This window comes from Stomoxys calcitrans, chromosome 5 (assembly GCF_963082655.1).
Source record: "Stomoxys calcitrans chromosome 5, idStoCalc2.1, whole genome shotgun sequence".
NCBI lineage: Eukaryota > Metazoa > Arthropoda > Insecta > Diptera > Muscidae > Stomoxys > Stomoxys calcitrans.
This window is the reverse complement of record NC_081556.1, coordinates 121,264,412-121,291,945: the sequence shown is the minus strand read 5'-3', so window position 1 is coordinate 121,291,945 and position 27,534 is coordinate 121,264,412. Positions and strand designations below refer to the sequence as shown.

Sequence of the window (27,534 nt, the reverse complement as noted above, 5' to 3'; positions counted from 1 at the left end):
GCGGCAAAAAAAATACTTTTTCGCTTTTGCTTGTCTTCGGATAATAGATTTTGAAGCGCAACATCTTGATGATTTCATTCAGTGAGACATTCCCTCATTTACTTATGGTAACATTTTAGAAGTCGCTTAAAACTTGGATTTTTCTACTGGGAATCATTTACATGGTACCAGCCACTATAGGTGAACCAATTTCCAAGACATGATGTTTTTGAAAACTTCTGTTTAATTTAATAAAATTTGTTTTGCCTCGTTTATTTACACTGTGATAATCACGCTTGAATTGCCTTTCGGTCTTGAACAAATTAATTCACCAAGTGTTAGCGCCCATACAGAAGTTGCATTGCAATACGTCTTCACTAACCAAAACAAATGCTAGCGCCGTCGTCAAAACCACATTTGCTTCGACTTTGATGCCTCAGGGGTGCTTACAAAAGTACTTGATTTCAGTTTGCAAAAAATTCTCATCGTGTAGTCGCGAGAAAAGGAAGCGTCGCAATTTTTTTTCCCAATTTTTCTGCAAATTAATACAATAGACAATTATTAAACGACCACAGTAACAAGACATATTCATTCCATAGGCATTCATTAGTGTATAGTGATAAAAAAAAATGGCAACAGCAATGGATCTTGCCGGTCCACAAGAAGTATTAACAAATATTCTAACACAGGAAGAGTTGGAACAGACACCCAAAGGTGTACAAGACAAACTAAAGAAATATCTAGACGAGTTTTTCGACGATTATTACAAAGATAAAGCTGCCGCAAATCGACTACGTGAGTATGAAAATAAAGTTGTGAATTACGAAAAATGCATATTACCGGCATAGAGTTTTGAGTGTTTGAGGCACAAAGTGAAATTTTCTTTGTTGGACACTCATTGGTTAGCTCTCTAACCTGTCTTTTAATGGCGGCTGGCTCGGCGCATCTGACACGCAAAATGCTTGACGGCGCTGCCATATAGAAAAATAGTGTCTGACGGAAAAGGAAAAAAAAAATGAGTGTGGAAGCGCAAAACAGGCAAGGGCGCAACAACTACAATAAAAATAGAGAGAAAAAGCAAAACAAAAAATATTACAAACATGCAGGCCGTGTTTTGTATGGGTTTTTTTCTGTTTTGTTTGTTGCTTCGATGGTGATGCCAGATGTGATTTTCCTTTGTGATTAAAAATGCCGCCAATTTTCATGGAACTTATGGGAGTGGAAGTGGGGGCTTGTTTGTTAAGAATAATGTGAAGTATTTTAACTTTACTTCGTTTGTTGGTGTGTTGATTCGATATTTTCCTTAAGATACATTTTTTAGCATCACACCATCACTAATGTCAAATTTTGGAGCTATGAGGTGTTTTTCTGGCTACTTTAAGACAGCTTCGTTATTATTTTTCGACGAGATAACTGTGGGAGATAAATTATACACAACTGAAATACATATCAAGTTACCACCAGGCATGTTCCACGGTGAGATATGGGCCTTTCATCAAAAGCCTTCGATATATCCAATCATGAAGATCGGTTTGACCTGGTTGAGAACAAAGCTGTTATGTGGAGTCGTCGAGCTATTTCTGAAAATTTTCTGTCTAATCACTGAAAACGCTTGGAATGGAAATTGCCTCAAGCGTCTTAGCTAGTGGCAAGAGGTAGAAATCGGTTGTACGATTCTCCGTTTCTTGACACCTTTTCTGGCTTAAGTGACTGAATATCTCTGTCAATATTTCAAATATCGGGATCAAGTAGGGTGTGTAGAGACCGATCAGAAGCCTTAGTCAGGTAATCGATTCCCTATACATCAACAATTTTCAACGACAGTGCCTAGATTCCGTTGGGGCGGAATTTCTTGAAAATGTTGCTGACATATGACAATTTTGTCGAAACTTGATTTTCATTGAAAATTTTGTCGAAAATTGATTTTTATAGAAAATTCGCCCGCAATTTGTATTTTATAGAAAAATTCGCCCGAAATTTGATTTTCATTGAAAATTTTGTTGAAATTAGATTTTCATAAAAAATTTTGTCGAAATTTCATTTTCATAGAAATTTCGTCGAAATTTTATTTTCATAGAAAATTTCGTCGAAATTTGATTTTCATAGAAAGTTTCGTCGAAATTTGATTTTCATAGAAAATTTCGTCGAAATTTGATTTTCATAGAAAATTTCGTCGAAATTTGATTTTCATAGAAAATTTCGTCGAAATTTGATTTTCATAGAAAATTTCGTCGAAATTTGATTTTCATAGAAAATTTCGTCGAAATTTGATTTTCATAGAAAATTTCGTCGAAATTTGATTTTCATAGAAAATTTCGTCGAAATTTGATTTTCATAGAAAATTTCGTCGAAATTTGATTTTCATAGAAAATTTCGTCGAAATTTGATTTTCATAGAAAATTTCGTCGAAAATTGATTTTCATAGAAAATTTCGTCAAAATTTGATTTTCATAGAAAATTTCGTCGAAATTTTATTTTCATAGAAAATTTCGTCGAAATTTTATTTACATCGAAAATTTCGTCAAAATTTTATTTTCATGGAAAATTTCGTCTAAATTTGATTTTCATAGAAAATTTTGTGGAAATTTAATTTTCATAGAAAGTTTTGTCAAAATTTGATTTTTTTTAAAGAATTTCGTCGAAATTTGATTTTCATAGAAAATTTCGTGGAAATTTAATTTTCATAGAAAGTTTTGACAAAATTTGATTTTCTTCAAAGAATTTCGTCGAAATATGATTTTCAAAGAAAGTTTGATTTTCATAGAAATTTTCGCCGAAAATAGATTTTGATAGAAATTTCGTTGAAACTTGATTTTCATAGAGAATTTCCCCGAAATTTGAATTTCATAGAAAATTTTATCAAAATTTATTTTCATGGAAAATTTCGTCAGAATTTCATAGAAAATTTCGCCAAAAATTGGTTAGCTGGAAAAATTCGTCAAACTTTGTTTTTTATAATTTTTTTTTGGGAAAATTTTATCAAATTTTAATTTTTATTCTCTGCTACCTCTCACATTGCCCATATTCCGATGAAATTGCAAATTTGTTTTTTTTTTTCTTTCTTCTCCAGACGATTACGAGTTGAAGACTGATGAACTTCAAGCTCAGATCCAAGACTATGAGGTTAAATTGCAAAACTTCAATCAAAATGTTACCGAACTACGTTCCCAGTTGGATACCGTGTCGACGGAACGCAAACAACTCTTGGAGACCACAAGTTCCTACGAAAGAGAATTGGCATCGCTGCGCAATGACAAAAAGGCTGTGTGTGATGAACGTGATCATCTTTTGAAGGTGATTGAACGGCAGAACAGTGAAGTCGAACGTTTGCAGCAGGACTTGAAGGCGTACCAGCAACAATTGAAAGCTGCCATTGGTGCCAAATGTGAAGCCTTAGCCCGCGTCGATGAAATCGAAGGCAAAGAGGTATCATTGGACTTCAAAGAGCGCCGCATGGAACAGGAACGGGAAATGTTGCACAAACAAATACAAACACTGACACAAGATCTGAATCGCAACATATCGGAACTGCAAAATATACGACGGGAGAACACCATGAACAGCATGCAGCTGGAGGCCAGACTCTCGGAAAAGACTGAAGAATTGAAAATCATCCATCTGCAATGCTCACAACAGAAAGACACCATTGAGCGTCTGACTCAGAACGTTCAGGATTTGTCCTCCAAGATTCTGGCTCAAAATGAGGAGGCTCAAAAGATGATGGACTTTTACAAAAAGGAATTGGATGCCAAGACAAAGCTGGCGGATCTTTACAAGAGCAACTGTGAGGATACGGACATGGAACGCACCGAATTGACAGCAGCCATATCGGACTTTAAGAGAATGTTGGCCGAAGCCAGTGATCAATATGGAGAACTGGAAACCAAATTAAAGGCCACCCAACTTAAGCACGAAGAGGAATTGGAGGAGAGACAGAAAGCCATCGATGCTCTTAAGGAAGAAATTAAACATGCCAATGAATTGCTGAAGGAACTGAAGGCCGAAAGCGTGGAGAGTGCCATTTCCAAATTGGCTCCCACTGCTGCAGTGGCTTCGCGCCTAATACGCACTGATATGTCTCTCACCGAATTGTATTCCTTGTATGTGAAGACCAGCGAGGAGTCCGAACTGCAGAAACGTGAAGTGGCACGTCTCAATCTGCAACTGAAGACCATCTTGAGTGAGCTCAGTGAGAATGGTCCCCTGGTTAAGAAGCAGGAATTGGAATATGAAAAGCTCTTGGAAACCAATAACATACTTGCCCAGCAGCGCGATGAAATGTTGGCAAAGAAGACCGATTTGGAGGAATTGCTAATGGAGGCCCATGCCAAGATCAGTCACATGGACAGGGAAAATAAGAAGCTCAAACATTCACAAACCGATCTCAGTCGCCAGGTGTGCTATTTGTTGAAGGAAGTGGAGCAACTGCGCATAGGTCTCACCCCGGATAGGGCAAATATGAGCTCCTCCTATGGCAATATCAGCACAACTGATGAGGTGATTTCCAAGAAGCTGGTCACCTTCCACGACATAGCCGAGTTGCAGGAGAACAATCAAAAACTTTTGCTGTTGGTACGCGATCTCAGCACTAAACTTGAAGAGGCTGAAACTCTAAAACAAGAAATGGATGAAGCCGCTTATCAGGAGAAACTGGAAAGCTACGCCTCCAAATTGCAAAGCATGCAGGATACTCTGAACCAGCAGAATAACACAGTGGCCACTTTAGTCTCCAAATGTGAGCGCTACAAGAAGTTGTACTTTGAGCTACAGCGCAAATTAAACAAACAGTCGGCCTCCTTGCATGGCGATATGAGTGAGAACGATGAGGAGGAAGACCAACAAATGGACGATGGTGATGAGACGGCTAACATCACCTCGCAGTCTCCCATGAATAGAAGTTCCAGAGCCAGCAGAGACTATGAGAAACGCATCAAGGATTTGGAGCAACAGGTGCAGGATTCCAAAGATCAATACAAGACCCTGAAGGAACAGTATGAGTACTACTCCAAGGAGAAGAAGAACAACGAGAAGATACTCAACGAACAGTTTGACTCGATGCGCTCCGAGGTGAGAGAGTTGACCTCGACCAACTGTAAACTGATGTCCTCTTTGGAATATCTTAAGGAACAGATAAAGCTGCAGCAGAAGAACATTGCCACCTACAAGCAGCAGATAACGGCCTTGGAAGACCGCAACAAGAACTATGAAAACACCATCGTTAAGCATGAGCAGACAGTGCTCTACCTCAAGGATGAGATAATGAAGTGTCAACGACAACAATCTGCCGCCGAATCGGAGGCCAGTCGGGTGCGGCATGAGAATCGTATTCTAAAGGACACTGTGGGTCGTTTGCAGTCCGAAAAGGAAGCCTATCACCGTGAGCAGCAAAGTCAAACTTTGTTGTTGAACAATTTGGAGTTGATCAAATCAAATCTGGAGAGATCGGAAACGGAGGGCAAGGCTCGCCTCGAACAAAGGTTGGATGAAACGGTAAGGGAGTTATCGGCTCAGCGTAGACGTTTCCAGGAGGAAGAAGATCGTTTCCGTGAAACCACAAATGATCTGAAGCGCCAGACTGAATCGGCCAAAAAGCTAATGCAGGAGGAGAAAGAGCAGGCCGATAAATTGCGCATGGAGTTGATTAGTGTACGCGAGGAACTAACCACCAAGACCCAACAGATTGATGAGCTCAGCAAGAAATTGCAGGAGAGCTTGACGCCCTCAAAGAACGACAACCCCATTGCTTTGGCCAATAAGAAGGCCCGTGAGTTTGAGGTGAAATATGAAGAGGCCAAGATCGAGATCGAATCTTTGCAGACCAGTTTGAAAAAGGCCAAGGAGCATGCCGACCAATACTACAAAATGTCCCAGAATGCCGAATCCGAAATTAAGCAGCTGCACGAATTACACTCCTCCTATGTGGAGAAGGCTGAGGCCGAAATCAAGGATATGTGTACAGCAGAAGCGAATCTTAAGTCACGCATCACCGAACTGGAGGCTGACTTGCAATTGGTGGCAATGTCTGAGGCTAATGTAGCCCCCAACCAACCAGCCGAGCAGGTTAAACGTTTGCAGGACGAGCTGAAGGACACTCTACAGAAACTGAGTGAATGTAATCGCAATTTGAGAACACTGCGTTCGGAAAATATCACCCTCTCGGAAAATCTGAATAGTGTCGAATCGAAATATGCCAATGAAATGATTTTGCATTCATCAGACATACAGGAATTGGGAAAAGTCAAACAGGAATTGGTTAAGGTAAGTCTAAAGAAATCTGAAAGGGAGGGAAGAGCGAGATTTGGTTTGTTAGAGTTATATTAGGGCGATTAAGAAACAATTCCGAAAAGTGCTATACTTTATACCGCAATACGATGACAATATTTTCGGTCTGACTTATTGTCATCAGTTTATTTGTTTGGAATGGGAATAAGAATTTTGCAACACTTTTGAAAAATATGAGGAGTTTTCCAGGTGTTTATGGTAACTTTAAAGAAATCTCAATGGGTTTATAAAAATAGGAAAAATCCTAGATATAGCGAAGATCGTCCTCATGGAGTCCTAATCGGCCAGAGGCTTTTGTCCTGATAATTTAAATCTCGCCGGGATTTAGAACAACCAAGACCCTGTTTTTGAAATGTTTTACAGAATCGAATCCATCATCAGTCGGTGTCTCTTTCTCAGGCGTTGTTGTTGTTGTTGTTTTTGTAGCCACATTTCCATGTGGAGGTGGCGAACCTCGTCAAGCTCCTATAGGTGAGCAAGCTCGTTACGGTCGATTAGACCGATCGCCGCGGGAGCATAATATCGTAGGCATTCAGTATTTAAGCAATAGCAGGTGCCTTCCGGCCACTCCCTGAAATACTCTCCTCGACAACGCTGATTTTCCTCGACTGCTATTGCAGCAACTCCGTTAGGAGCATTCTACCATCCGCAACTTTGGACGCGCCCGGTAGCTCCCAGCTATGCTTTTCATGGTAACCATAAACCCCACACAGATCGGAGCTCAAAGTTTCAGCCTGTGTGGTGCTCATAATTATCCCGTATCGGAGTGGTCGTGAGTCACCTGATTAATGAGCGAGGTCCAAACCCAATCACGTATCCGTGCGTGACCGTGATTGAATATAAATTATTCATTCGTGAGTGAGTGAAATGGTGCTCACGACACTAATCCAGCCGATAGGTCTTTGCACCAGAACGACGTGCTCCACAATAAGAGCTTGCCTCTACCTGCTAGTTGTTTTATTGTGGTAGCCACATTCGCATGTGGAGGTGGTAATCCTCGTCAAGCTCTTATAGGCGATCAAGCTCGTCCCGGCCTATACGACCAATAATGGCCATTGGTTATTTAAAGGTGTCAATGTCTCGCCTTGTATCGAGCATCATAGGCACTCAGTATTTAAGCAAGTGCCGGTGCCACCAGGCCTCTCACTGAGGCTCTCCTCTTCACTCAACACCGCTGATTGTCCGGCACAGAATCGAATCCATCATAGGTCGTTGTCTTGTTCTCAGGATAAGAGATGTCCGCATGAGTTGTTGTTGTAACTGCAATTGAAAGAGGATGTAGCGATCCCCACCAAGCTCGTATAGACAGATGGACAAGCTCATTCCAGTCGATTGGACCGATCGCCGCGGGAACATAATATGGAGGGCATTCAGAATTTAAGCAAGAGCATGTGTCTCCTGCCACTCCATGAAACACTCCCCTCGATACCACTGACTGTCCTCGACTGCAATTATTGCAGCACCTTCGTAAGGAGCATTCCACTATACGCAGTCTGCGGACGCGCCGTTAGCTTGCAGTGGTCGGAACCTGCAGAACATGCGAAGCGATAATCCTTCCCTGAGAAAATCCCCTGAAGATATATGATACCGCCATGGCAAGTCCAGCATCTCAAAAGGGTTCGGCAACATACCACAGGGCAACCGAGCCATCGGAAACTGGAGGGTTTGCTCTCACTAGGCAGAGAGTACAAGATCTTGGCGTGTCAAAGGGTACCCACAAAGTAAAAACAAGTCTGAGGCGAAAAATGCGCAGAAAGTGAAGAAGGGCTTGCTTTGTCGGTAAGAGCGAAACTGATCTCACACAGAGGGATCTCAGACTCAACTGGAGGGCTATTTTCGAAATAGAGGACTTATCCTGACGTACACCAGGGATCGAAGCTCCCTGGTCTACTTCCCCTTTATGGAGATCGATGGTCGACGCTCCTATGCCCGCGTTGAAATCTGAGAATGGGGTCAATGAAGACGCAGCTCTTTCATGTGCATTGGAATCAAGAAGTGAGCTACCCGATTCTGTATCCGCCATGATACCCTACAACAGGAAGGGAGGAAATGTAGAAAATATTAGTACTGTGGCAGAACCAGCTCCAATGGTAACGGGACCGGGGAACAGATATCTGGAGGTGGTCTGGAAACTGTCCTTGCCAAGGGTAAGAAGATCTAGGGATCGTTAACTTTGACGCTGACTGCTACTCTAGCGAGAACCTATTTTGTTGCAGACTCCTGCAGAAAGGAACAGGGGTACAGAAGTCTGAAGGTGGTCTGAAAAATGCCCTTGCCAAGATGAAGACCTCTGCTTCAGCTTATAGGATACCACTTCCACTGTTCTAGGGATCGTTTACTTCGCTGCAGACTGCTACCATAGCGAAAACCTTCCTTATTCCAAAATCCTGCAGAAAGGAACAGGGGACCAGAAGTCTGGAGGTGGTCTGGATACTGCCCCTGCCAAGGAGAAGGAGGTCTCTTGTCTAAACTTGTAGGAGACATCTTCCACTATTGGAGGGATCGTCTACTTCGGTATAGACTGCAGCTCTAGCGGAAACCTACCTTATTGAAGACTCCTGCAGAAAGGAACAGGGGTACAGAAGTCTGGGGTTGGCTGAAAATTGTTCTTGCCAAGTCGAAGAAGACCTTTGTCCCAGCTTGTTGGAGAACACTCCCACTGTTCGACGGATCGTCTACATCGGTGTAGACTGCTATTATAGCGAGAACCTACTCTGTTGCAGAATCCTGCAGAAAGGAACAGGGGATCAGAAGTCTGGATGTGGTTTGGAAACTGAACTTGCCAAGGCAAAGGAGACCTTTGTCTAAGCTTGTAAGAGATCACTTACACTGTTGGAGAGATCGTCTACTTTGGTGTGGACAGCTACTCTAGCGGGAACCTACCTAGTTGAAGACTCCTATAGAAAGAATAAGGGGTACAAAAGTCTGCAGGGGGTTGGGAACTGCCCTTGCCAAGGCGAAGGAGACATCTGTTTCAGCTTGTAGGAGACCACTACTACCACTGTTCGAGGGAGTGCGCCATCCTACTGCAGAAAGGAACAGAACTACGGTGGAGACTCAGTCTGCGGCGAAAAGGAGGTGCAGTTTAAAGGACAACTAAGTAGGCGAAGCATTGCAGGAGGCAAAATTCCCTCTGTGAGTGGGACTACGAGCAAGATGGTTAGGTCAGGTTTAATGGCAGTCTGCCATCAGACTCACTTAGACGTCCTACTCACTTAGAGTTCCTACCGTTGGACAATCCAGATCTCTTCAAAAAGCCCAACAACAGACGAATGTGCACATCCGTTAAATCAGACAAGTTCTTAAAGAAATGAGAACCTAAAGTAAAACTCCTTCTGACTTCCAGTGCGGAACACACACACAGAAGGTGTTCTATAGTCTTTTCTTCCTCGACATCCTCACAGCTTCCGCAAAAGGCGTTACTTGCAACTTTCAGTCTGTCACCATTTTAGACAGTGACCTTTCACGGCGGACACAACGACTGAGACGTCTGTTCTAGCCAGTGACAGCAACGCGGTGGGCCTCTTCAAGTCTAGATAAGGCCACATAATTTTGGAATGTTACAACACGAGCAAGAAATCTAAGCCCGGCTGGGTGATAGGCTGAGAAGACTTTTGCTTTCGAATTAGAGGGTGGCCTTTGAGAACAATGTGGAAACCGACGGTAAAATCATACCAACCCATCCCACTTTAAACTATGGAACGGAATGCTGTTCAATTTTATGCTAATGGGTAAAGGGAGCAGCGGTGACATTGTGTTTGCCCATCCGAAGGGCGGAATCTGAATTACCGATTCTGCGAGCGAGAAGTCTAGGAAATTTTTGTGTTGTGCGATAGATAACCAGTGGCAAAAATCACGTTCAGGGGCAGAAATCAGAGACTTGGCGATGTGTATGTTGACGGTATGGATCCGAAATGAAGGAACTGAGTCCAACCTGCTGAGCATGCTGGCGAACCAGAACGTTGGGCTTTTTACAGAAAGGATGAATGTTCCTTCTCTAAGCTCGGGGGGAAAGCGGCGGCCTGATTCTGATAGTATCGAACGACGAGGACTCGGAACGTTATATGAGGGGTTGTTGTTGTTATAGCAGTGTGTTGTAAACTGAGGCGGCAGCCCTTGCCGATGAAAGACTCCATGGGGCCAATCCAGTACTAAAAACCGACTGGCATGGGATAGGGTAGATAGTGCAAGGTTAGGATTGGATTTCATTTTAGTTCGACTCCCTCAGTCTAAAAGAGTTAGAGAGAGAGGAGGCTAAGAGTGGTGCAGATTAATCTGCATCAATTCGTCGTCGCCTGGAAACTTTTCTAACTTTTCAATCGACATTGCCTTGATTCAAAAAACCCTATAGTATTGTTGTTGTTGTTGTTGTAGCTGTGTATTGCGTTCTATGTTTCTTCCGCTTGATTTTGTTGAATATCCAGTTCCCCGAACTCTATGACTAAGATGGTGTGGGTCTCAAATCAGCAGCCTTCTGACCTGTTTTATTGCCATAATGCTCTCAACATTTCCTACTTCCCTTTACAGGTTCAAGGTCAAATCAATGAAATCAAATTGGATCGTGACAATGCCAAATCGGCTTTGGATAACATCAAGAAATCCCAGGATGAATCATTGATCTTGCTGCGCAAGGAGAAGGAGGAATTCGAGAAACGTTTGGAAGATTTGAATTCTCTTAATTCCAATTTGCATGACCAGGTGGAGGCTTTATCGACCAAGCTAACCACCCTTAGTCAAACGACGACAGCTATAACAACATCCGCTGCCAATGATTCAATTATGGACACCTCCACCAACGAAGGAAATCGTTCTATGCTGGATGCCGAAGCCGAGAATAAGAGCAATGAACAGTTATTGCAGATCATCAAGTTCTTGCGTAAAGAAAAGGATCTCACCTTGGCCAAATTGGATATTCTGAAAGCGGAAAACACCCGCCTACAATCCGAGTTTAGCATTTTGCAAAAGAAGAATGATGAATTGCAGGACTTCCTCAATCGTGAGCGTGGTAAGACCGATACCAATCTGGTATCAGCCTCCAAACATGAGGAAATTCTACGCAAGATTGAAACCCTTAATGCAGTGACTGACAGCAATCGTGTGTTGCGTGAAGAACGCAATGCCCTAACGCAGCGCGTCAAGGAATTGAACGATCGCATCAGCGGTTTGGAAGATGAGCTCTTCCCTCTGCAAAGTCAAAATCGTGACTTGAACACCAAGATTGAGGAGTTGCAATCGGAAAATGGCTCTCTGCGCACAGAGGCCTTGAAATGGCGCCAACGTGCCAATGTCTTGGTGGAGAAGAGCAATAAGAATCCCGAGGAATTCAAGCGCTTGCAATCGGAACGCGAGAATTTGGCCAAAATGTTAACAGCCGAAAAGGAACAAATCAAATCTCTTACCGAGGAGTTGCAAGCACTCAAGGGCGAGAAGGCACATTTCGATGGTGAATTGGCTTCGCTGCAGCGTCAGGTACATATGCTGACCGAAGAAAAGAAGAGCCTTGCAGCCGATATCACCACCTTGAAATTGACCAATTCACGACTCATGCAAGAGGTCATGGAAATGAAGAACAAACTGCTGAGCAAGGAAGAGTCCGTACAGAAAATCACCGACGATCTACAGGCGAAAGAACAATTGCTGCAAGACTCCAAGAACAAGGAGGTGCAGATACGTAAAATTGCCAAGCGTTACAAGGACTCGTATCTGGAGTTGTTGAACAAGACGCCAGCTTCAGCTGCAGGCGGAGAGGGAGGTAACAATGCCAACAGTGGTGCTGCAGGTCAGGATAATGTTGACATTCAAGGCGGTGCCGCCGGGGAGGCAGCTGGCGCTGCCACTAATGCTGAGGTGGAACAAATGCGAACCACCATTGAAAGCCTTAATGGAGTCATACGCACCATGCAAGAAGAAAATGAGAAGGTGCGCAAGGACTATGAGGATCTCAAGGCCTCTGTGGAATTGGATGAGCGCACCAAGACACTGTTGCGTGAGGCCAAGAGTCACATTGTCAACTTGACAGAATCGCGCAACGTGGTGAGCACCGAGTTGGCTGCCACCAAGACCAAGTTGTTGCAAAGCAACGAAGCCCACGAGGCCAAGATCAATGAAATCCAAGCCCAATACGATGCCACTCTGCAGCGCCTAGAACGTGAGCTTATGGAGCAGAATAACCGCAATAAGGAAGACTTGCAGCGTTTGACTCGGGAAAATGAGTCGTTGATTATGCGCATAAATCAGCTCAATCGTCAATTGGGATTGCAGCAATCGGCAAAGCCTTCCACCAGCTCGGGCGCAATTTCCGAGAAGGGCACCATCTCCGATTCTTCACCACGCACAGCCAATGTGAAACCAATGTCGGGTACAGCCAGTGTACAACAATCGGCCACTGTTACCCCTTGGAGGGGTGGCGAGACGCCATTGGCCAGCATAAGACCCATATCGGTGCAAAACACTCGTACTGCGGCCATATTGCCCACTTCTCAGCAGAGCTCTGCGGGCTCCACAGCTGTGGTGGCGGGCACATCGACATCAACTTCTTCCACATCGTCCACTTCGACACCATCGTCGACACCCAGCTCTGCTACAGGCAGCAGCAATACAGCTTTGGTGCCACCTCAGCAGCAAGTTCACACCACAGGCAGTGCTTCGTTGGAGACCATGTCCTCGTCGCCCACATCATCGCACACCGACTATATGCCCTCGACCAGCAGTTCAGCCTCGGTGGCGGTAGCTGCCATACCACCCATGGGTTCAGCGGCCTCGGCGGCTGAAAGTTCCCAGGAGGCCGAGAGCATTCAACAACCCCAGCAGAATGAACCACAGCCTCATGTTAGCGGTGGCAACGTCAATCAAGTGCAGGTTGTGGCTTTGGTCTCCCCACGAGTTGAGGGTTCGGCTGCGGCCCCCTCCGCTCCTTCTGTAACAGTGCAGCTAATGCAAGATCCCAACAATCCACAGCCCAGCACATCACAATCATCAGCCATGTGTTCCTCACACATAGCGGTGAGCAGCCACAACAGACATACGCCTTCGAGCAGCAATGTTACCACCACCCAGGCGGGCACTTCGGCAGGGCACAAACGTCCACGCGAATTAGAGGGTGACTCTTCAACTACGGGCGATGATAGCGACAAGTCCAAGCATGCCAAACGCATGAGAGCTCCCATGCATAGTGCAGAGGCTGCAGTGCTGACTGCCGCTGGAGTTTCGGACTCGGGCATTGATGTTGACCAGGTGCCCACCTCATCACAAAGAGATCAAGAGGATGATGTTGTGGTTTTGGACTCCGAAGAAGATGATGGCATGGCCGAAGCCGAAGCTGATGAGGGCGGCCCAGCCGATGTGGATGGAGAGCATGAGGTTTATGAAGACTATGATCAGGATCAGGACATGGATGAAAATGAATGCCCCGAGGTCAATGAGAGCAATTTGCGGCCCGATGTCAGCGAGGCCGACAACAATGAGGTCGATGTGGACGAGGACATGGAAAATCATGGTCAGTGCAGTTCTGCTGGCGCTGCAGGCCAGGGCGATGGTGATCCTTATGCCACGGGAGCCAGCACCAGTGCTGCAGCTGCCGCAGCCTTGGCTAAGGCTCACAGTCAGGATAACAATCAACAAAGTCAGGCCATAAGCAGCGGCAGTGGAGAGACAACGGTGCGAAAGCAGGCGACGTTATTGGCGCGACAGCAGAAGGCTACCTTGGTAAAAATGCATCAGGGTAGCGGTGAGGCCAATGAAACACTGGAAACTAGTGGAGGTCGTCGCTCTGATAGGTAGGCTTTTGCTTTAAATTTGGGGAAAATTTAGCAACTAATTTCAAAATTTCATGTTTAGCTCGGAAATTGTCAGCTCTCCCCAGGACTCAAAGTTTGGCTATAACACCACCGACACCACCAGCTCAAACACTGCTCAACAATCAGACGAACATTCCGCCGACATTGGCCAAGAAAATCCAGATGCTGCAGCCGATGAAAGTGAGGCGGCTGGCGGGGAGTTCTTGGCCGAAGACTACGATGATGAGAAAAAGGCTGGTGAGGGCAAAGATGGTCAAGAGGCACTGAACGAAGAAATTGTAGATGGCGAGGATGATGATTTCAATGAAGAAACTGGTGATGCTGAAACAGAGAACATGGATGGTGAAAGTGAGTTGGAAATAGGAGATGGAGAAACTTGGGAGATGGCATTTAATAACCATTTTTCTGTTTTAATTAAAGGTGGTGCCACACAGTCTGAGGATATACAACAACACCAAGTAGAGCCAACATCGGAAGAGAATGAAGGCGCCGATGGGGTGTCATCTGAAGGAGAGAAACAGGCTGTAGAAGAAATTGAGGTAAAGTGGAAAATAGATCTACCCTTGAAAAGAAAAGTCGAATGTTTTGTGTGGTTTTTTTTCTACTACTAGGAGGAAGGCCGCGAAGCTGAAGCCTCTACATCACCCTCCATCAATACACGTTCGAAGGCCACCAAGGGCGTGTCATCAAATCGCAGACCCCAACGTGGTTTCCATCGCGGTGGTGGTGCCAATCGGCCCACACCCATCATTTGGCAGGGTAATAGAATCTAAGCTTTGTTGTTTTTGTTTCTAGGTAAAGGGCCGACTAAAACCGCTTTTCCTTTTATAGAATCTCCTGGCAATTCGCGTAATTCTTCGCCCAGTCATCGCGCACAACAACAAGACCAGCAGGGTAGTCCAGCTCGCGGCGGTTTTGGCAATCAAAGAAACCAAAGGGCCCGTCGTATGAGACGGCCAGCTGGCAATTTTTCAAATAGATTTTAAATGAAATCAGACATAGCCATAGATATGTAGAGCTTCATGGTCCAACATTTCACACCATTAAAACCCCATTGGTTGTCTCTCTCTCTCTGTCTTAATCATTTTTTTTTTTTGTATTTTGTGTCATCTCCCTTGAGTGGCCCTTGATATTCAGCACCCACCCACCCATCTTCTTCATAGCGTGTGTATATTTTTTGTATTTTTTTCTTTATTTTTTTCTCTAATGAGGTTAATATTGTTTTTTGTTTACCATTTTTTACTTGGTTTTGGCTAGGGAATACAGCCACAAATGAAACTTGTTTCAGGCCTTCATTTCCTGGTTTATTGCCAAAATTTGCCAAACATTTTTTTTTTTATTTTTAATTTTCTCATTTCCCTTACTAACTGTTACGGACGAACGCATCCATGTTTATATATTGTAATGGTCCTATTGTGTACCCCGTAGTAACTTTGGATTGATATAATCGATCGATCGTTTGTTTGTTGTATTCTCTTAGGTCAACTGCATTACAATTTCATTTAAATTTTTTTTTGTCTGATGCAAAAGTCTACCGCAGCAAATCTTCATCTGTTTTTTCCTTTAGTTTAGTTGTATACATTACATACATACTTCTTTATATTATATATCATCTCTATAATTCACTCATACCTATCTACCATCCCCACGTACATCCATACCTAAAATAAAAACTTATTTTTAATAATAAACTAGAATTAGAATTTAATTTACTTTAAAATATAAATCAACATAAATTTACATACAAACTTAATTATAAATTCGTAAAAACTAAAGGAAAAGCTAAAGCAAACAACAACAACTACAAAAGAAATACATATTTCCAAATATTCAACTTAAATGTTAAAAGTGTTTTTTATTTATCTTCCTGCCAGCGAGGCAAAAGTTTGTTTTTGCCTTCGGGCAACTAAAGGCATCAAAGGACATTAAATTTTCCCAAGGAAAATTCTGTCGAAATTTTAATTTCATCGAAAACTAGCACGTCCCGAGTGCTCCACTACGCCCTAAATTGTGTCCTGGCAAGCCTATATGATCATTTGAGGGAGTTTTATGGGGTTGTGCTGGCCAACCAAATCCTTGGTTCGAAATAATACTCCCCATTTGATTTGTTCTTTTAGGAGTTATAGGGCTTGTCCACAAATTTATTCTCCAAACAAATCTATTTCGGAAAACTTTTCATTTGAATAACATGTACCGGTTGGCCGACATATTTGTTCAGAATTTTTTTTTTTGGATTCGGAGGGTCCACCAAGCACTTGTTCCCAAAAATGAAGTATCTGATTTATACCTTTCATATAAGTTTCAAATGGTTTCGTTCGGCCTTCGTGTCCTGTTGGGTGGCCAATCTCTATATTGTCCCGGCAGACTTAAATACCTTTCGTTTGAGACCCATTTTGTCCCGATCGGTCTACATATCAGTTTTGAAAAAAATATTTGAGCTGGGGCGATTCCTCAAACAGGGATTTTTATACCCATCACCATAGGATGGGGGTATACTAATCTAGTCATTCCGTTTTAAACTCCATGAAATATTGATCTGGAATACTGGATCGTCTTGACATTCTGAGTCGTCGATCTAGTCGATATCACGACAGCGGTCGAACGCGCAAAGCTAGCCGCTTGATTTGACTTCTTGAGCACTTGGAAGCTACATCTTTTGTGCGATTTGGCTTAAATTTTGTTCATAGTGTTCTCTTATGACTTTCAACAACTGTGCCAAGTACGGTCCAAATTGGTCTATAACCTGATAAATCATATAAACCGATCTCCCGATTTGACTTCTTGAGTACTTAGAAGCGGCAATTTTCGTCCTACAATTTTTCAAATAGTGACTTCCACCAACTGTGCTAAGGAAGTCATCGGGTCAATACGGTGCGAACAACCGGCTGCCATGGGATTGAATAAAATATTGGGTTGCCCAAAAAGTAATTACGGATTTTTTAAAAGAAAGTAAATGCAATTTTAATAAAGCTTAGAATGAACTTTAATCAAATATACTTTTTTTACACTTTTTTTCTAAAGCAAGCTAAAAGTAACAGCTGACAGAAGAAAGAATGCAATTACAGAGTCACAAGCTGTGAAAAAATTTGTCAACGCCGACTATATGAAAAATCCGCAATTACTTTTTGGGCAACCCAATACTTCTTATTAGTGTAGGTCGGTTGGGATTGTAAATGGGCCATATAAACCGATCTTGGATCTTGACTTCTTGATCCACTACAGGGCGCAATTCTCATCCGATTTGCCTGAAATTTTGCATGACGTGTTTTGTTAGGGTTTTCAACACAACTGTGCTTAGTATGGTTCAAATCGGTGCATAACCTCATATAGCTGTCATATAAACCGATCTGGGGTCTTGATTCGCGATATGGCTGTAATTTTGCACGACGTGATTCGCTGACTTCCAACAACTGTGCTGAGTATGGTTCAAATCGGTTCATAACCTGATATGGCTGCCATATAAACTTATCGTGAATCTTGACTTCTTGATCCACTAGAGATCGCAATTCTTATCCGATTTTGCTGAAATTTTGCATGACCTGTTTTGTCATGACTTCCAAAAACTGTACCAAATATGGTTCAAATTATTCTTTAACCTAATATAGCTGCCATAGAAACCGATCTGGGTTCTTCAGCCTCTAGAGGTCGCAATTCTAATCTGATTTGTCTGAAATTTTGTACGACGGATTATTTCATGACCATCAACTTGTTTATTATGGTCTGAATCGGTCTATAGCCTGATACAGCTCCCATATAAACCCATCTTCCTGTTTTACTCCTTGAGCCCCCAAAGGGGACAATTCTTATTCGAATTGGCTGAAATTATACACAGGTCTCCAACATATATTGGGTTGCCCAAAAAGTAATTGCGTAAATGTAATTGAATTCTTTCTTCTGTCAGTTATCAGCTGTTACTTTTAGCTTGCTTTAGAAAAAAAGTGTGAAGAAAGTATATTTGACTAAAGTTCATTCTAAGATTTATTAAAAATGCATTTACTTTCTTTTAAAAAATCCGCAATTATTTTTTGGGCAACCCAATAATTTAATTAAGACCCGAATCGTATCATAACTTCATATCGCTCTTATAGCAGAGCAAATCTTTTCTTTTGTCCTTTTTTGCCTAACATGAGATCCCGGGAAAAGAAGATTCGGCCCGGCCAAACTTAGCAGGCTTTTACCGTTTTTGTTTATTTTTTTTGGGTAAGGCGGCTCCTCGAACAGGGATTTTTATACGCAACACCATAGGATAGTAGTATACTAATCGAGTCTTTCCGTTTGTAACACCTCAAAATATTGATCTGCGAACCCATAAAGTATATATATTCTCGATCGTATCGACGTTCTGAGTCGATCTAGTCATATTCCGTCCGTCCGTCTGACCGTCTGTCAAAATCACGATAGCGGTCGAACGCCTAAAGTTAGCTGCTAGAAATTTTTCACAGATACTATCGATGTAGGTCGTTGGGGATTGCATATAGGCCATATCGGTTCATATTTGGATATAGCTTCCATTTAAACCGATCTCCCTGTGGTCTACTGTTAAGTCACTCTTGAACCCCAGTGGAAGGGAAGATAGGTCCTCAGTCACTCTTGGCGAAGTAACTGTGACCGATCCAAAGTGATACGCAAGGTAATCAACGAACGTAAGAGTAAGCGGAATTTGTGTCTGGAACACTTGGAGTCATATAATTTGGGTTCGGTTATTTGGCTAGCTGTAGTCTACTGTTAAGTCACTCTCGAACACCAGTGGATTGAAGTAAAGTTCCGCAGTCACTGCTGGCGACGTAACTGTGACCGATCCCAAGAGATACGCCAGGTTTTTCAACCGTCAATTTATTGAGCATTCCGAGAGTGACAAAGCTAGAAACAGAGCCATTAGACTAATCCTTGGTCTCCGAGCCAATGAAAAGCCATCACAATTTACCGTGGAAGAAGTAACGAATGTCATCCAAGGTGTTGGGCTACAAGGAATCTCTACACTAGTGCTGAAGAATCTGGATGTACTTAGAGTCAAATATCTTAAAACTGTCCTCAACCTGTCTTTGAATACTCTTAAAGTACCCGATCTCTGGAAGATGGGTAGAGTGATACCGCTACTGTAGCCTGGAAAGGACCCGATTAAAGGGGAAGTCGTACAGACCGATCTTCCTTCTCTTACCAGTGGCCAAGACGCTTAAGGAACTACTCCTCCCGAGCCTCGTCAAAGAATTTCTGCATAGCACAACAAATGTTATTCATGCTAACACCACACACATTTTCCGTAGCTTCAATTAGTCCAGGTCATGTGATAGGACGGTACTCGTGCCACTGGACCAATCGGAACTTTTTGAAGACAACGCCGACACGTCAGTCTTGCCAGACCTGAAACGATGGGTCGCGAATTATCTATTTGGTCGCCAGTCATTTGTGGAATTTAGGGATAAGAAATCGAAACACCGTAGAGTGAAACAGGGAGTTCCCAAGGCGGGGTGATATCTCCGGCACTGTTTAACCTATAAATATCCTCCATGCCACCCCTTCAAGACGGCATAGAGGTCGTAACATATGCGGACGATTGTACGATCATGGCATCAGGCCCCCGACATCTCCGATAGGTTACTTATTTTGTTGCAAGAGATTTGAAGATATCTGCCACCAAATCTTTAGCCACATTGTTCACTGCAGATACGCGTGAGGTGAATAATGAGCTGAAAGTGATAGTTGTTGGACCGACCATCAAGTGTCTCAAAATACTTGGTGTCACATTTGAAAGCTCTTATCTCCCCACATACCAGAGCAATTTGCCATAAAATCAAAAGTAGAAACAAAGTCCTCAAGTCACTTGCCGGCAGCACTTGGGATGCTGACAAAGAACCTTGTTGACCACGTACAAAGCAGTTGACTTGTCTGTGGTAAGTTATATAGCGTTAGCGTGGGCGCGTCAGCTAGGTGATATGCAATGGAACAATATTCAGATCCGTCAGAATGCCGCTCTTCGAACTGCGATGGGCTGCCTACTCAGTTTTCAGTAGGACCACCTCCGTCAGAGAAAAAGATCCTACCCTTGCGAGGACAACTACATGCTGTTCAAGCAATGCATTCTGGGCTGTTTCCTCAGGGACCATACAAATCATCATCTTGTGGAGAGGAATCCACCGCCCCGAACCCACAAGGTAGATCTAGATGATCTGGAGCGTGAGGTTACGCGCCAGAAGAGAGAACCTCTAGATCAAGCGCCATATCAAGCGGGTCTGAAAAACATTCATGAAGACAGTGGCAGATGCGTGTGAATGTAGTCCTTGGAGAACGACCGCCTCTCATTGCACCTGAAGAAATTGACCTTCCCCGGTAAACCGGAGTAGTTCTGGCTCAATTATGATCCGGCAGATGCAGCAGCCTCAATTCCTTTAGAACAAGAACTGATGCCAACGTACAGGATGTGTACCCCTATTCTGACTTGGGACCACACGACACACGTTACCTCTATAACTACACAGCCGGACCCACTCGACTCAGACCTAGATCTCTGTGGACACACCCTACCTTGATTGCAGAGTTTCTGGATCTGGATATTCAACAGAAAATAGTAGACGAAATATAGAACACAACACACTTAAACAACTACAACAGAAATTCCCTATTTTTATACCCACCACCATAGGAAAAGGGGTATATTAATTTTGTCATTCCGTTTGTAACACATCGAAATATTCATTTCAGACCCTGCAAAGTATATATATTCTTGATCATCGTAAAACTCTAAGATGATTTAACGATGTCCGTGTGTCTGTCTGTCTGGCCGTCTGTCAATTTTAATCACGCTTCAGCCTTTAAAAATTGAGATATTGAGCTGAAAAATTGAGATTTTGCACAGATTCGTATTTTTTTTCTTACACAGGTTAAGTTCGTGAACGGGCCAAATCGGACTATATTTGGGTATAGCTGCCATATACACCGATAATACCAGGCACATTTATTGTCCGATTTCGCTGAAAGTTGGTCCAATGAGTTTCACGAGGTCCCCGGGCATCCGAGCCGATTATGGTTCAGATAGAACAGTATATGGCACAGCGAGTTGTTCAATGGCCTCGGATATCCAAACCGAAGATGGTCCAAATCGGACCATATTTGGATGTAGTTGCCATATGGGCCGATCTGGTTATTAAGGGTCTTAAGCCCATAACAGGCGCATTTTTCATCCGATTTCGCAAAAATTTGGACCAGTGAGTTGTACTGGGAGCCATGGTATCTGAGTCGAGTAAGGTCTCTATCAGTCAATATTTAGATATAGGTGCCATATAGACCGATCTGTCGATTAAGTATCTTAAGCCCATAACAGGCGCATTTGCTGTCTGATTTCGCGGAAATTTGGCAATAGAGTTCAGATAGGACGTCCGATATCCAGTGAGATGCACTAGGTTCCATGGTATCTGAGCCGAGTATGGTCTCTATCAGACAATATTTAGATATAGGTGCCATATAGACTGATCTGCCGATTTAGGGTCTTAAGCCCATAACAGGCGCATTTACTGTCTGATTTCGCTGAGATTTGGCAAAGTGAGTTCCGATAGGATGTCCGATATCCGAATATGGTCATTATCGGGTTTATTTCCACATAGAAGTTTTATAGACCGATCTGCCGATTCAGGCTTTTAAACCCATAATATGCGCATTTATTATCCGATTTCGCTGAAACTCAAACCTGCGAGTTTAAAAAGGCCCATCAGCATTCGATGCGCATATAGTCCAGATCTTACCACATTTGGATATAGTTGACATATAGACCAATCGGATTTTTACGGTCCTGAGACCATAAGAGGCGCATTTATTACCCGATTTCGGTGAAGTTTGGATCAGTGAGTTATACTAGGCATTCCGTTGTTTAAACTAAATATTGTCCAGATCGGACCATATATTGATATATGGTCCGTTTTGTCGAGTTAGGCTATTATGCTCATCAAATCTTCCGCTGAAATTGAGAACAGTGAGTTGGAATGGGCCTATCGTTGGTTGGTTGGTTGAGATCAGACTATATTGCGACAAAGCTTCTGAATATATCGTTCTGCCGATTTAGTTTCTTAAACCAATAAAAAGCGCATTTATTACCCGATTTCTTTGAAATTTGGATTTGTAATGGGCCCCCGATATCCAAACCGACTATAGTCAAAATCTGCTCATATTTAGATGTATATGCCATATTCACCAATCTTCCGATTTAGTATCTTAATCCCAAAAAAAGAGGATTTATTGCCCGTTTTTGGTAAAATTTAAAATTGTGGCATATATAAGGCACCTCTATAACCAAATAGATCAAGATCGGTTGATACGATCAAGATCGGTTAATATTTGGATATAACTAAGAATATAGTAGATACATATAATTCAACAGGATATTGAATAGGTATATCCATGTTGGTGTGTATCCAAAGTTCGGCATAGCCGAACTTAATGTCTTTTCACTTGTTACCATTGAAAAATCGCAATTTTTACCAAAAGTAAATCGATTCAGCGTTTTTATTTTATCTATACAGAGCATATAATTCAAAAAGAACATTTTGTCAAAATTAAAATTTTATATCCGATTTTGTCGAAATTTGATTTTCATTGAAAAGTTTATTTAAATTCTATTTAAGAAATAAGTAAAAGCATTCAAGCAAAGCAAAAGTTCGGCCGGGTCGAATCTTGGGATCCCGCCACTATGGATTCAGCTAAAATATGGGAGTTATATCTGGTTATAGACCGATTTGGACCGTACTTGGCACAGTTGTTGAGCCGCATAAAATAAAAATTCAGCCGAATCTGATAAAATAAGGCTTGTTTGACATCAAGAAGTCAAATCGGTTGATCGGGTTATATGGGAGCTATATCGGGTTGTAGATCGATTTGGACCGTACCTGGCATAGTTTTTGGGAGTCATAACGAAACACTATGTGAAAAGTTTCAGCCAAATCGGATACAAATTGCGGCTAACCGAGGCTCAAGAATTTAAATCGGAAGATCGGTTTATATGGGAGATGTAAGTCATAACAGAAAATTGAGGCCTACCGGGGCTGAAGAAGTCAAATCGGAAGATCGGTTTATATGGGAGCTATATCAGGTACTCGACCGATGTGGACCGTACTTTACACATTTGTTGGAAGTCATAACAGAACAGCCAAAAAGTTTCAGCCAAATCGGATGAAAATTGAGGCTTCGCGGGGCTCAAGAAGTCAAATCGGGAAATCGGTTTATATGGAAGCTACATCGGGCTCTTGACCGATGTAGACCGCACTTAGCACATTTGTTGAAAGTCATAAGAGAACAATATGTGAAAAATTTCAGTCAAATCGGACAAAAATTGCGGCTTCCAGGGGCTCAAGAAGTCAAATCGAGAGATCGGCTATATGCAAATCTGAACCGATATGGCCCATTCGCAATCCCCAAAGACCTACATCAATATTAAGTATCTGTGCAAAATCAAGCGGGAGGCCACCGTAGCGCAGAGGTTAGCATGTCCGCCTATGACGCTGAACGCCTGGGTTCAAATCCTGGCGAGACCATCAGAAAAAATTTTCAGTGGTGGTTTTCCCCTCCTAATGCTGGCGACATTTGTGAGGTACTATGCCATGTAAAACTCTCAAAAGAGGTGTCGCACTGCGGCTCGCCGTTCGGACTCGGCTATAAAAAGGAGGCCCCTTATCATTGAGCGTAAACTTGAATCGGACTGCACTCATTGATATGAGGGAAGTTTGCCCCTGTTCCTTAGTGGAATGTTCATGGGCAAAATTTGCATTTTTTGCAAAATCAAGCGGCAAGCTTAACGCGTTCGGCCCCTATGGTGATTTCTACAGACGGACGGACGGACATAGGTAGTTCGACTCAGAATGTCGAGACGATCAAGAATACATATATTTTATGGGGTCCCAGATTAATTTTTCGAGGTGTTACAAACGGAATGACTAGATTAGTATACTCCAATCCTATGATAGTGGATATAAAGAAGTTTTGGGAAAGGTAGAAATGAAATCTTCTAAATTGAAAATACATTTCAATATTTCATTCAACTTTAAATTTAATAAAAAAATGTTGTCTAAATTTGTGTTTTCTCCCGTATTCAAAATTATTTTCTTTGAACACAATTTTGAGCAAATATTTCCCCAAAAATTTTAAATTCTTCAAGTTATTCCTTGTATTTGGTCTTAGTAGTTACTGTTTCTTTTCCCTTAAATAAACAATCACAAAATTATTATCACAAATAATTGATGTACTATGTATTTATATCACCCTTAGGTAAATTCCTTAAATTGCACCAAACCCCATAACGGTAGGTTCATTTTTTGGTGGCGCTTGCTGCTGCGATAGCAAAAAATCGACTTAAAAGGAAAGCTCTTCATACACCCACTGAAAGCTTTGACATTATCTCCTCTAAGAGATCTCTTAGTCGCATCGTGTGTTTGTCTAAGGCTACAGCAATCATCCACACTCATGTAGGGTAAGCAGGCATTTGAAATCAAAGATGGTTTAAAGCTGAATCTGGCTGTCTACCTACCGCAGCATCACAAAAGAATCTCCACCATTGCCACCACCAATCATAAAGATGTCCAATGTTGCAGCAAACCGCACAAATCACAAGACGGAACTGCAAAGCAAAACGATGGATGGTTACATTCAAAAGGCATAGCCATGGCCATCACCACCACCTCCGCCATCAGCAAACAACAGCAACAACAACAACAGAATCATCATCAACAGCGTCATCATCATTCATTTGTCCATATGTCTAAGAGCTTACATAATAGTCTGCTGATCCTGTGATGTGATGACTGCTGGCTGACTGAATGGTCTTTTGGGGGAGGCAATTTACCTCCGAGAGCATTGCCATAATCACTGCACCAGCAGAAAACGGAAAAGGCCAATCTTTTCTTTTCTTTTTGTCCGAAGACATCTGAAAATTCTTGGCTATATTCTTTGGAGGATTTTTTTTATTTGCTTTGGAGCTAAAGCGCGCACACACACAAGGAGTGAATTGATGGAGGCAGTACCCCAACAAGTTTTATCTTTGATAAGCTTTAGTAAACTGCACCTTTCTGCCAAAAAAGATTCATTGATGCAGGTGCACTTGGAGAAAATTCAAACTGAAAATGTCAATGGTAAGTTCAGCAAAAGTTTTTATACCTTAATATCTCAATACTTATATCATAAACTAATAAACCATAAGTTGTAAGCCCGCTTCTGGCAGTAAAGTTTTGAGTCTGTCAGCAAGCAATTTTACCATAAACCTTAAGTTTCTGGACGATATATCCCAGGCATATATTCGGTTCGAATAATTGAAGACTTCTGGTCATCTCTAGTACAGATCCATTGTTTTTGTCCTACCAGTGCACTTGTCAATAATTAATAGTAGTACGGCGAACAGGAAAAGAGCTTTCCTTTGCAGGTGTTTGCACTAGATAGTTATTTCATGCCCAAAATCCAGTCAAGAAGTTTGGTTGGACCGTTTCAAACTCCGCATCTTCAGAGGACCTGCAGCACTTTACATCTTTTTGTATCCATTCATTGACGTTTGCATTGTCATCGATCTGAAATTGCAGTGGCTAGTGAATATCCCTTTCAGCAAGCAGAGGTCACTCACCCTCCGCCCCAGGGCATGTAATATTCTTCTTCTCAAAAGAGCGGTCAAAGGTTCTTGGTCAACATGCAGGTAAACCCAACATGTAAACCCTAGCCCCATTTGCGTACCAATTGTACACGTCGACTATTCTATTAAAATAATTGCACAGAGCTGGGCTCACTAATTCTGTATAATCCCATGGCAGCCGGTTATACGTATCGGATTGACCCGATGGAATCCTTGTTGTTGTTGTAGCAGTTTATTGTGTTCTATCTTTCGTCTGCTTGATTCTGTTAAGTGTCAAGACCCAGGAACTCTGCGACTAAGATGGGGTGCGTCCACAGGGATCTGGGTATGGCCGGGCAGTTAAACAGGTGACGTGTATCGTGCGGTCCCTGGTTACAATCGGGACATACATCTTGCAATTCGTCATCAATCCTAGCTCTGTGGGAATTGAGGCGCCTGCATCTGCCGGAACGTAATTGAGCCAGAACTACTCTGGTTTGCCGGGGGAGGTCGATTTCTTCGGGTGCAATGGGTGGTGGTCGTTCTCCAAGGACTACATTCACCCGGTAGCCAATTACCGCATCTGCTACCGTGTCTGTATAAATGTTGTTTAGACCCGCTTAATATGCCGCTTGATCTAGAGGTTCTCTCTTGTGGCGCTGAACCTCACGCTCTGGATTGTGTAGATCTACCTTAAGGCTTCTGGGCGGTGGATATCTATCCACAAGATGATGATTTGGATGGTTTCTGCGATAACAGCCCAAATGGTATTGCTTGGATAGCATGTAGTTATGTCTTCGCACTGGTAGGATCATTGTCTCCTGATGGAGGATTACGTGTACGTGATGGAATCCTTCATCGGCAAGGTCTGGCGCCTCGGTGTAGAACGCACTGCTACACCAACAATTCTGTAGCATAACATAATAGCATAGGTCATAGCCTAAAAGCCATTTCATAGTCCGGCGATTCATCCTCCATATATCAACAACAAGCCTTGATCTCACATGGCCCAAAGCTAGATGCCTTAGCGTTCCCTGACTATAATAGCTAGCACAATGTGATGGTGCGAGTCGAATCACTGCCTAAAAGCATTTCAATGGCCTGCAGATTCTCCTTCCAAATCTCAACAAACCTTGACCTCACATGATCCGAGGCCTGAGTCTTCAATGCCGCTTGATTTTCCATATAGAACAAAACCTCGCCTCCCAAAAAAAAATGCACTGAACTCATCAAAGAGTATGACCCTGGCAACTCATTCAAACAAAACTACCTTTCTCCAAAAGTTAGGGGAACGAAACTTCCCTTCTCCAAGAGACAAATTAACTATGAATTACAAAATTAACTATGAATTACCCTTCCCCCAAGGAGTTGGTAACAAACTACCTCTTCCCTTGGGAAAACTATTTTCTCCAAGGAAAAGGCTGACAAATTACACTGCCCCTAGAAAACGGGTAACAAATTATCATTCCAAAAGTGGAAAGGGAAACAATTACGCTTCTCCAAGGGAAAGGGTAACAAATTACGCTTCCCCAATGGAAAGCGTAACAAATTACGCTTCCCCAAGCAAAAGGATAAGAAAATTACCCTTCCCCAAGGAAAAGGGTAAGGAAACTACCCTTCCCCAAGGAAAAGGGTAAGAGCGCTATCCTTTCCCAAGGGAAGGGGTAAGTAAACTATCCTTCCCCAAGGGAAAGCGTCAGAAAACTACTCTTCCCCAAGATGAAGTGTAAGAAAACTACTCTTTCCCAAGATGAAGTGTAAGAAAACGACTCTTCCCCAAGACAAATGGTAAGAAAACTACCCTTCCGCAAGGGAAAAGATAAGAAAACTACCTTTCCACAAAAGAAAGTGTAAGAAAACTACCTTACCCCAAGTAAACGGGTAAGAAATCAACCCTTCCCA

The 27,534-nt window shown here is 42.7% G+C and overlaps 2 protein-coding genes across 2 annotated transcripts in view; both read left to right on the top strand.

Moving 5' to 3' along the window:
* The first annotated feature begins 451 nt into the window (after window positions 1–451).
* Window positions 452–15,897, top strand: LOC106093170 (nucleoprotein TPR). Its single transcript, XM_013260184.2, has 7 exons — window positions 452–774; window positions 3,050–6,237; window positions 10,789–14,036; window positions 14,098–14,405; window positions 14,478–14,596; window positions 14,669–14,816; window positions 14,889–15,897. Exons 1-7 carry the CDS (start codon window positions 609–611, stop codon window positions 15,041–15,043), a joined length of 7,332 nt encoding a protein of 2,443 aa, XP_013115638.2. The 5' UTR covers window positions 452–608; the 3' UTR covers window positions 15,044–15,897.
* An 8,421-nt stretch (window positions 15,898–24,318) lies between these two features.
* LOC106093167 (putative transcription factor SOX-15) overlaps window positions 24,319–27,534 on the top strand; it is a 105,178-nt gene continuing 101,962 nt past the window's right edge. The window contains exons 1-2 of the mRNA XM_059370187.1: window positions 24,319–24,507; window positions 24,570–25,165. The gene's annotated coding sequence lies outside the window, so the exon portion shown is untranslated. The remainder of the gene's footprint in view (window positions 24,508–24,569; window positions 25,166–27,534) is intronic.

What these genes read in the sequence shown, in the direction of transcription:
- LOC106093170 (XM_013260184.2), top strand. Translation starts at nt 609, where the DNA reads ATGGCAACAGCAATGGATCTTGCCGGTCCACAAGAAGTATTAACAAAT. An exon ending in AGCTGCCGCAAATCGACTAC is followed by an intron (nt 775 to 3,049) that starts GTGAGTATGAAA and finishes TTTCTTCTCCAG; the next exon opens with ACGATTACGAGTTGAAGACT. An exon ending in AGAGAACATGGATGGTGAAA is followed by an intron (nt 14,406 to 14,477) that starts GTGAGTTGGAAA and finishes TTTTAATTAAAG; the next exon opens with GTGGTGCCACACAGTCTGAG.